An 11,621-nucleotide genomic window follows, 5' to 3' on the forward strand; every position below is an offset into this window, starting at 1 on the left:
GAGAGGGATGCCGGAGACAGATGATGTATGGTCGGATGATGTATGGTCGATGGTGGTCGCCGTGCTCTGTGAGGCTGTCAGAGGGGTACCTCCATAGCATTAACTTTGCTATAGAGGTGGAAATAAGAATTGCCGGAGAGGAGCGACAAGGATAGCCGGCTTTCTGGTGATTTTCATTTGCAGAGGTGCCATGAAAACAAAGCTGTGGAGAATTAATGAAAGGCTATGAAGCGAGCACGCAATCGAAGATGAGCAGAGCAGGATGCAGTGCGTTGCAGAGGCAAAGATCTTTTGAGATGGAGGAGACGCCGAAGCCTGCGTTTGGTGAGATATATATAAATTGAAGCCTGCCTTTCTCAAGTGATGTGATCAGTAAAACGAATACCATCAGCTATGAAAGATTAACCATGAAAGATCTACAACAAAGGCCACTTCATATTGGATTTTTAAATTTTAAATTTAATTATTAATAAGTATGTTGAATAAGTTGGTTTACTTTTACAATAGCTTTTTAAAATTTAAAGTTAGTGGTATGGATTTACTCCCTATCTTTTCTAAAATATTAGTATATATGTTAAATTTTCTATAGAATATTGGTATACATGTTTTTACAGTGATATACCTGAGTTAAAAGTTAAAATTTATGAACAAAATAATTATTTTTTTTAATTAAATTCATTAATTAACTAGCAATTGTCCCAAAAGGTACAAAGAGAGGCCGATAGGATTATTAATTTGGAATTGTAAAATTTAGTAGCAAATATTGCAGAGGGAAATCCCATGATATTACAGAATGAAATCCCATCCTATTACAAGTAAAACTGAGAAATTTCATATACCACAACACAAGTAAAACTGAAACCAATCTTGTAGAGTGAAATCCCATCATATTACAAAATGAAATCTCATTATATAGGATTTATTAGGGTCATTACAGAGAAAATTAACATAAGTGGAGAGCTGATATAGAAGGCATGACATGGACTCTGTAGAGTGAATCCCCTAATCTTGTAGAGTGAATCCCATCATATTACAGAACATTACAAAGAACGCTATCACAGTGGAGAGCTGCTTCACAAGGCAGGACATGGATTCTGCTTATTCACCACAGAAACTCTTGTTGTTGAAGATGAGAAGCAGCACAAAAGTAAGTCATTCCACAACTACTACAAACTTACAACAATATTAACATCCTGCAAATATTCTCATCTATGAGGAGCTTTTGGGGCCTATAGATTACAAGAGAATAGCAGAAATTCTTCACTAAACATGTTAGTAGCGTACTGATCATCTTGACGGTTGGAGACAGAACTGGTGTTGAGACAGAACTGGTGTTGAAGCTCTCTTTCCTCACAAACCCAGTAGGGGCTTTCTTGTCATAATTCTGAGTACAAAATTTGACTGTCATTTTCTGCATCTTTCTATTTATATACATTGTTTGAACTCCTGTACAAAATTTCCCACAGAAGAGAAACAAAAGATATTACAATCATATTGTAAGAGAAACAAAAGATATTACAATCATATTGTAATATCTTTCAAATGAAAAGAAACTATGAAAACCAACATGAAATGATGATTCAAGCACTACAAAGCTAAATCCTAGTTTTCAAAATACATGAAATGATGATTCAAGCACTACAAAGCTAAATCCTAGTTTTCAAAATACATTCTGTATTAACTACATGTGGGCATCAGACTGTCCTTGTACAGTGACTTAAGCTATTTGGCTAGCAAGAAATGAAAAGAATTCAAAACAAAGATGTTATTCCTAATCAAGTTTGACACAAGAATAGATATGCATATTAAGGGACACAGCCACCTTTAAAGGAAAAGAAACGAATAATACTAAGATCCCCCGATATATATATAACAATAGTGTGGAGTTATTTCAACGAGGCTTGTCAAGGTAATCCCAGCTATTGTGGATCATGAGGCATTACTTTAAGAGACAATTACGAGATCAGTTTCAAAGCAGAGCTGTAGGAGATGGATCAAACAACAGAGAAGAACTTTATGCTTTTTGGTAGATTCTGAAAATAGCAATAGAGAAAGGTTTAAATTGTCTACAGGTGATAAGAGATTCCAAACACATTGCAGAGAGGTCAAATGGAAATTTTAATCAGGAAAATTTGTAGCTGGCCCATCATTGGACGAAATCAGAGAAGCAAGGAAAAATTCCATGTCATTATCTTTTCAGCATGTCTGCAAGGGATAAATATGAAGGCTGATATATTGTTCAAGTAAGCACTGAGGATGCAGAACAGATGGATGGAGATGATTGAATACCCCATCTGGACCTTCTCATTCAATCTATTTCTAATCAAGCTATTATAGTAATGACCTTTTGGATGGCTGTTTTGGAAGCAGTGTCAAAACTTAAACATCATACTTACCCTAAAATTATTATAATTGTTTACATGCTTTCCAGGACTTTAATTGCATACCATAGTTACACATAAAAGCGACGACATTAATCACATAACAGTTTGAAATAGTTCAGCATGCCTTCATAACATTGGAGATATTCCAACTGTGTTCATATTTGTCACTAATCCTGGATGACTTTAATTACAGTTCTCAGACCCTCTCCTTTAAGCATGTGATCAAATGCCTTGTTGATGTCAGCAAAAGAAACCTTGTCTGTAACAAATTTATCCAGTTCAAGCTCCTGCAAATTTAACAATCAAGGAAGGAAAGATTAAAACCGTAATTATAACTCTAATTAGATATGATAAGCATAGATTGCTCCCGTCATGGTACGGACAAAAAAAAACAACTGGGAAATATGACCACACAGTATTATCTACAATTATGGTTTGAATAAGCTGTCACAACTATGTTATGAAGTCTTACCCCATTCAAATACATCTCTACAAGGCCTGGCAAATCAGTACGAGGCTTATAATTTCCAAAGAAGGTTCCTTTCAACGTTTTCTCGCTCAGAAAGTTTACAAGATTCGTTTTAAAGACTGCGTCTGAACGAGGGACCCCTGTTAAAACGGCTACACCCCAACCCTGCAAAAACAGAACTTTGATATCAAACATATGCATTGCCTGCATTTTCTTAATTAAATCGAAGCAATCAGTTTAAACTTTAAAGCTACAGCTTAGAATTGAAATGATTGATGTATCTTAAACCAAAGGAAACCAAGAGCTAGTACATCATGGCAACATTCCAAAGCTTGAACCATGGCCTCAATACTCCCTGTGCATTCGACGCTGCAGTCCACCCCTCCATCAGTTTTTTCCGCAACTACCTGTAAACATTTTTTATAAGTGTTTGGAAATTAAGAGTCTACACTGCTTTGAATGGATGGTGAATGAGTGCACTCCATGCGAAAACTTAAAATCTCCCCCACCTAAGTACTAAAGTACCACACTAGTCAAAAGCAACCAATACTCTGATCTGGGAGAGAGTTTGATGATCATTTTGGGCAGCTCAACGTACCTACTGAATAGGTTTTTCATACTCTTTAGGGTTTATAAATTCTGTTACTCCAAATTGTTTTGCTGAGAAAGGAAAGATTACAAGAAAGGGTTAAAAAGGAAATTCTACAAGTCAACATATCAACATATGTACACAGATTTTCCAATAATGGAAGTGGGAAATATACAATTATTTCGTTCATATCTCTCATTATTGAAATCGATTCCAATTATTCGAGCAGCTCCTGCAATTCTTGCACCTTCACAAGCCTGCGTAGTTAAACTCGGGTCAGAAGGCTAACATATAATTAAACTCTACCCTCATTATATTGGTCCCAATGAAAATGCAGGTAGGGGAAGTGAACAGAATAGTCCCTTGGAAAAGGTTTGAGGACTTTAAAACTGCAACATATACTAATATGCATACAGTGGAACATAAAGAGGGCACTTGTTATTAGTACTTACAGCAAGCCCAACAGCCCCCAGGCCAAATACTGCTACTATCGAACCCTTCTTGGGTTTGCCTGCGTTCAAAGTAGCACCCATCCCTGATTCCACAACAGAGAAGAATTTTACACAACAATTCTAGTCAAAGAAACCATTATGAATGATTTTATAATTATTAACAGTACAACGAGCAAAAGTCCTTGCAATTGACATGCCCACTTTGTAAAACACTATACATTGTCAACGAGGTCAATTATTTCATTTCTTCAGTCAAACTTAATATATTATCATCTCAAAATTACTTATAAAATCTTCTACAATTCAGGAAAGTAGTTTTTGCATAAATGGCAGGCTGCATCCAGACTTGGAGTCGCTCTGCATTGAGTAAATTCTATTTTGATAGGAGATCCAAGGGCAATATAGGCCTTGCGGGGCAAGGGGTGTTTAGAGATGAGCATGGTAACATTCCAGGGAGGTTAGACAAGTTTAAAATAATCAATATTTAATTTAGAAAACACTTGAAAGTAAGTTGAAACCTTTAAAACTTAATGCATTTAACTCACAGTTTAGTTAGTGTATCTGATGCAACAATAACCCTTTACTAACCCTCCAGTTCAATTGATTTACAGTTAATTTTGCAGAACCACAGTGTTAAGCTTACTAATCTCTTTCGCTAACAATTAAACATTAGATTACATAAGTGCACTTCAGCATAGCAGATCCAGTTTAGTGAGAAAAAGAAAAAGGAAATGAAATAACCGCCACATTTAGCGGATTAGTAAAATCACCCAATCATATTAAACATGAATGGAGCAAAAGCAGTCCATATTTTAGTGTAACAAAAGAAATTACAATACATTCCATATTTTAGTGTAATAAAAGAAATTACAATACATTCCATATTTTAGTGTAATAAAAGAAATTACAATACTTGAGACACTGCACACAAGCAGCTGGTAACTTGAAACTCCAAGATAATGTAAAATTTATCCATCTATGGGTTGGTTCATCATCATGGATAACATGAGAATGAGGAACTTGTCCATTTATGGCACCTCAGTCTAACACAAGCTGGGTTTCTCATCTAATACTATAGGATGAAGAATAATAGAATTTTTTTTTTAGTATTAATGCCCATTGTGTTTAACAAATTCTTCTTAGTCAAAGCTTTGAACGCCTAAATTACAATTATATTCACGCTGATACAATTGTTATCGATGTCTGAAAATCATGTCCATTCGATATATAATACTGTGATTTACGAAAGCCTACACAGTGAATACCATCAATTGTTCAAACAGTAAACCTCGAGAAGGAAATTCCTCTGAAATACATTTGAACACTGTAAAATAAAATATATGAATATGTATCTTCCATTATTATATGTTTAATCAACGGTTACTGAAGTGAGTATCTTTCAGCGGCTCCTATGGTACCACTCTTTGTGTATCCTTGTCTGCGTGGAAGCTCTCCCCAATTCCGATATCCTTTCCAAAAACTTTATATACTGTGTCTTCGCATATTCCTCTGGTAAGCTGAAGTCCATAATTTTAAGAGCAGGAGTGCTCTGAAGCAAGCAACCTACCACGGCGATTTCCCTATCATCTAATTGAACTAAATCTACCCCTAAGAATTGAAGATTAATCAACGGAATGCTTAAGCGTGCTGGTACTGGATCTCTGGCTAGCTCCTGCATTAAATTAGAAAGCATATCAGTCAACTCTGCCCTAGATGAGATTTTAGCCCTAGCCTTTGCTGATGCACACCAAGGACGCACATAAATAAAGAGCGGGTCAGTTTGCCCACGATGCACATAAATACACAACACAACTTTGGACTCCATATTGTCATCATACCATGGGAAGCAAGGCTTTAACATTATACATGCATAATGAGAATAAGAGTAAGAAGAAATTAGCATAAAAATGAATTCCTTACCCGAATAGACATGCAACGAACCTCCAAACGCTCGAGATTGGGAAGTCTCTCGAGTAGCTTGTAGAAAGGAACCAACATCTTTTCAAGCGATGGCCAAAGTCCAATGTCAAATTCCTTCAAAGTTTCGAAACTCCCCACTATCCCAAGAAACCTCTCTGCCGATAAATTATTTGCTTCCTCTTGCCACAAAAACATTGACAATTTGATCAAATTAGTGCCAAGCTGCATTTTAAGTTGAGATACCGCATAGGAAAACTCATGAAGCAACACCCCGTAAATAACCGCCACATTTAGCGGATTAGTAAAATCACCCAATCATATTAAACAAGAATGGAGCAAAAGCAGTCCAAAAGACTTAGTATAGCATTCACAGAGCCAAAAAATTGTGAAGATTACAGAGTGTCTGTCAAAAATCAGAAAGATTGCCAAATACCTAAAACAAATAGTAATAGAAAAATCAAATAGCAGCCAAAAATAAACCCTTCGGATCTGCCAGGCACGGCATCGTCATCTAACGTAAATCCGATGCTCAAATTCCATCTATTATACAAATCCAGGCCCTTTCTTTCGTCTCTGTCAAGAAACTGATAGTCTTTGTCAAGAAACGGATAACGGATCTCCAGCAGCTCAGAAAAGATTGTAAGGGAAGGCATCCAGGGGATGGATGAGGTAGGTCAAAGCCAGCGCCAGGAACATGAGCACTTATGCTATCCCTTGGTCGATGGCGGTGCCTGCAACATCAAGATACATTCCTTCAATCCTGTTATAAATCCCGTGATGAATCCCCTAATGAACCGAACCGAACAGAACTTTAATGTCGGAAAAAGCAGAAAAAAAAAAAAGAATAAAAGACCGAGATCTTACCGTCGGACGAGGGAGCAGGAGCGGGAGCCTCTGCATTAGCGGAAGGTGCGAAGAGATTAATCAACAGGAAGGCGACATAGAGCATCAGCACCGTCACGGAGACAGACGAGAAGGCCATCTCTGCTGAAGAATAACAAGAAATGTCGATGTCGGCAAACAAGAAAATCAAGAGAGGAAGAAAAGAGGAGTTGCGGCAACGAACCTCAGAGAACAGACCTCTAAACCCTATCGAATGCAGAGGGAGGAGTGAGTTTGTGTAGACAGGTGTATGCACCTGGACTTGGGATTGTGCTGCACCCAAGTGGTGTACTGGAACTCCGGCGTAAAATGGGTAACAACTGACTGTAAAATCGGCTGCAGAAACCACTCCGCCAGGTGTCAGCGTGATAATCAAGCCTGAACAAATACGAAGAAAATTGCCCATTCCGCCTGGTGTCAGCATGAGGAACAAAGAGACGATGAAAGGCCTATCGGCCTAATTAAAAAAATTTATGTGAAAGAATATTATATAAAGTTAATTATTATTTTTTAGGTAGGTGGTATTGATAAGTTTAATATTTGCTAATAATATTGTATGTATTTTAATTTTTTAAAAATATTTACAATGATATACGTAAGTTAAAAGTTGAAATTTATCTTCAAAGTAATTATTTATTTTTTGTATTTTTAATTAAATTTATTAATTAAATTTTTTTATGTGAAAGAGTATCATATAAATTTAATTATGGTTTTTTTTAGATATGTGGTATTTATAAGCTATAGTATTAGCCCATGGTATTGTAACAAAGACTATTTAGAAAGTTGAAATTTATGAACAAAATAATTATTTCTTTTTTGTTTTTTAAATTAAATTTGTTAACTAAAAACATTTCATGTGAAAGAATATTATATAAAGTCAATTATAGTTTTTTCAAGTATGTACTATTGATAATCCATAGTATTAGCGAATAATATTGTATATATGTCAAAATTTTTAGAATATATAGAGTGATATACATAAGTCAAAAGTTGAAATTTACCTTCAAAATAATTATTTCTTTTTTAAAAATGAAATTTATTAATTAAAAAATCCTCATGTGAAATAGTGTCATATAAAGTCAATTATGTTTTTTTCAAGTATGTGGTATTGATAAGTTATAGTATTAGCCCATGGTATTGTAGCAAAGACTATTTAGAAATTAAGAATCTTCATGATAAAGTGAGGGTAAGTGTTTTATATGGTTGTGCAAGTGATTAGGTGGATGGTAGAGATTTAATTTACATAATATTTTAAAATAGATGAAAACTTGAGATTGATTTAGAAAGTAGGTATACTCCTTCAACATTTTTAATTAAATTGATTAATTAAAAAATGTCATATTCATATAAATATGAGTTGTGTTTTTTTTGGCATGTGGTATTACCAAGTCATGAGATTGGCCTTTGATATTGCGACAAAGTCTATTTACCATGAGAATTTTTATGATTATATATATATATATATATATATATATATATATATATATATATATATATATAGATATAGATATAGATATAGATATATATATATATATATCTTCTTTTTCAAATTAATAACACAAATCATTTAAAATAAATTTATAATTTAGTTAAGTTTTATGACTTTTCAAAATTTGGGCAATGTGAAATGTATCATGAGCTAAATGTTTTCATGCTTATGGACAGTTATCAACAATTCAATTTATATGGTTGTCTTAGTTTATCAAGAATATAAAATCATATATTTGAAATATAAATACTAATTTAGCAAGAGGCTCATTCTACAACTTAAAAAAATGTGTAAGTATGCCCATGTTCAAGTTAGAATTAACATGTGTCCCTTTAATATATATATATATATACATACATACATATATATATATACATACATACATATATATATATAAAACAAAAAACAAAAATGATGTCCAAATAAGAATTAGAATGAAAAGTCTAATATCCAGTAAACAAAAGCATCAGCGAATATGGTCAAATAAAAAGATCTGCCCTACCTATGAAACCCCGACATTCATCTCTTAGACAAAACTGCATTGAAACCACCTACCATAATTAAATACCCAATTTTAAATATATCACAATCAGAGTCATCCATGCGCTTCAAGAATGTATATTTTTCATTGAGGAAATGTAGTCCTGATGGATAACCCGAATATAACAAGTCAAATAGTGACACTCGTTGAAGGACTTTAATCGAAAGAAATAATACAATTGAAAAAAATAACACACTTATCTAACTGTCATCACGAAATATTAGTATTTCTTTAAATGTTTTGAAATTCGCGACTTGATTTGAGTGGCAGTGTTGTGAATGAAAACGTACAACCCATCATCATAAATCTGACAGGTTTGATTTTATGTTTATCAAAACGTACCAGCGAACATCATAAATCTGACAGCTTTCAATTTTCATCGTAAATCCTACCGCTTTCATTTTTAAAAGAATTAACAAATATATTATATTTAAATAAATACATCGATTTCAATTATAATTCATTGTTTTGGGAAAAATAAATTAATTTTTATAAAATCAAAATATTTAAATATGGATTTTGGGTAAATTTTGATATAATTTGTTATTTATTTTAATTTTTGGTGGCGTAAAAATTAGAGTTATTAAGTTGTATGGTTTTTAAATTTGATTTTGATGTTTTGGGTCTAAACTTATTTGAAATTTATTTAAAGTTTCAAATAATTATGTTTTAATCAAAATTTTGTCAACAAAGTTCATAATACATTAAGAGTGTTTTAATTGAAAAATTATTTTAATAGAAGTTTGTATGAAAAAGTTAATTTATATTATTGACTAAAGTGATACTAAATAGATGTTAGGTCAATTCTCATTACTCACAATGTGGAGCTAATCACACCTTGACTACCATGATACTAAGTAGATGTCATGCTAACTAACATCACAAAGAATGTGGAGTTACTCACATGTGGAATTTCAAAAAGATATTAAAGAGTCCAAAACCTTAACATTAATTAGGGATTGAGACATGAAAAAACTCTAAGCTTAACCTTAAATAATTATCATATCATGATAAAAATTGAGTTAAATTGGGTTAAACACTAAGTTTATAGGAAACAACTTTGAAGGATAAGAAAGAAGTAGAAGATCATCTTAATGTAACAACCATTTAAAACATACAATGTCCATGGAAACTCCATAGTGAGTGCATTTTCTTTATATTTGCACTTATACACATGTCAAAAGGGCAGAGCATATGCCTCTCCTTCGATTTTTTATATTGGATTTTTTCCAAAGTACATCTTATGTTCGTGTTCTTTATATGTATGATAAGTTATTTAACATTAAATATGTGAATGCAATAAACACATCATCTCTTATATGTATATATTCGAAAAAGGTTGAGCTTATGCCAGGGTTAGCCCCAATGTTTGATGGAAGGACAATCTCTCTACTAGTGGGATGTTATGATGCTATGAGTAGATTGTTCTTCCATTCAACATTGGAATTGGATGTATTTTGGATAGTTGGGGTAAATGTTATTATTATCTTCCTAGTTTTTATCTTTGTTATCATACTCCATTCAACATTAGAATTAGATGTATTTTGGTAGTTGGGATAAATATTATTATTCTCTTCCTAACTTTTATTTTCTTGTCATACTCAATATTCTCTTGAAAGTCTTAAATTCCTCATATAAAATATATATAAAAAAAATCTCTATCATATATATATATATATATAACTAATAAAACTAAATATTATCTTTTATATATATAACTTAAAAAACTAAATATTATTTATTTTTTAATTTTAAGGGAATGGAAAATAGAAAATTAAAATATTAAAATATATTTTTCCTTATTATTAATGGTAGGTGAGGAATTTAAATATAACTCATGGAAACAAAATATAAAAAAATGAAGACAATAATTAAGATAATTTAAATTATCGAAACAAAATAAATTTATAATATTTTTATTTAAAAAAAAAAATCAATTAATACTACTACATTATTATTAATTTTATATTTTGTATTTTGAACCGTATATAAAATATATATAGTAACAAGGGGCTTACAATATGAGAAATATATATTTTTTCTTTTAATTCAAAATTAAAATTAGATTATTATTAATAAATTATTTAGGAGATGTAAAACTCACAAGTACAAAATAATATTATAATCATTTATAGCCTATAATCCAAACACACTTCCTCAATAGAACACAATATCTAGAGCAATATCTAGAGGTACCTCCTTTGTTGTTGATGTTTGCAATGGAGATTCTTAATATGTATATAGGATTTGTTACAATATTATGGGCTAATACCATGGCTTATTAATACCACATGCCCCAAAAAACCATAACTCACTTGTTTATATGTCATTTTTTAATTAATCAATTTAATTAAAAGTGAAAAAAATAACACACAACTATTTTGGAGATAAATCTCAAGCTTTGATTTATGTATATTGTTATAAATATTCTACAATATTCCTTGGAGATTAAACCCTTCCACCTAACACAACCATATAAATTAAGTGGTTTGTAAATTCCCATAGGCATTAATCCATAATAGGTAACAAAACGCTTATTACATGACACATCTCACATTGCTAAAATAAAAATAAAAAATCATAAAACTAATTAAATTATAACTTTATTATTATACAGCTTGAGTGGCCTAATGGTTAAGAGCATGTGTTTCTTAGTAAGGGGTCACAGTCAGAGGGGGGTAGATTATGTATGCCTTCATAGACTTTAGCAGTTGAGGGAGGTGGGTCCCTTGTCCCACAAACAAGGGGCTCTCATACACCAATTTGGTCTCTGGCCGTGACCTTAAAATCAAATATTATTTCTAGCAATTGCACCAAATGTTGGAAAGGAAACACTGCAAGGCATAAATTCGAGAAGAATAACATGAGCTTGAACACCTACTGATTTTATACGTT

The 11,621-nt window shown here is 32.5% G+C and overlaps 1 protein-coding gene and 1 pseudogene across 2 annotated transcripts; both read right to left on the reverse strand.

Annotated features, from left to right (window-relative positions):
* Nucleotides 1-2,161: 2,161 nt before the first annotated feature.
* Nucleotides 2,162-4,089, reverse strand: LOC149254005 (alcohol dehydrogenase class-P-like; annotated as a pseudogene). The gene is made up of 7 exons (XR_016265482.1): nt 4,062-4,089; nt 3,895-3,977; nt 3,618-3,699; nt 3,452-3,513; nt 3,165-3,260; nt 2,857-3,018; nt 2,162-2,671 (listed from the first exon to the last, which is right to left on the reverse strand). The product of XR_016265482.1 is annotated as an alcohol dehydrogenase class-P-like (transcript).
* Nucleotides 4,090-4,974: 885 nt separating this feature from the next.
* Nucleotides 4,975-6,057, reverse strand: LOC149254006 (uncharacterized). Its single transcript, XM_089456975.1, has 2 exons — nt 5,815-6,057; nt 4,975-5,566 (listed from the first exon to the last, which is right to left on the reverse strand). Exons 1-2 carry the CDS (start codon nt 6,040-6,042, stop codon nt 5,294-5,296), a joined length of 501 nt encoding a protein of 166 aa, XP_089313101.1. The 5' UTR covers nt 6,043-6,057; the 3' UTR covers nt 4,975-5,293.
* Nucleotides 6,058-11,621: the final 5,564 nt, after the last annotated feature.

The sequence above is a fragment of the Pinus tabuliformis genome, chromosome 7 (genome assembly GCF_031772625.1).
Source record: "Pinus tabuliformis cultivar Carrire ecotype Pingquan chromosome 7, CPIR1, whole genome shotgun sequence".
Classification (NCBI taxonomy): Eukaryota; Viridiplantae; Streptophyta; class Pinopsida; order Pinales; family Pinaceae; genus Pinus; species Pinus tabuliformis.

What these genes read in the sequence shown, in the direction of transcription:
- LOC149254006 (XM_089456975.1), bottom strand. Translation starts at nt 6,042, where the DNA reads ATGCAGCTTGGCACTAATTTGATCAAATTGTCAATGTTTTTGTGGCAA. An exon ending in TTCGTTGCATGTCTATTCGG is followed by an intron (nt 5,567 to 5,814) that starts GTAAGGAATTCA and finishes AATTTAATGCAG; the next exon opens with GAGCTAGCCAGAGATCCAGT.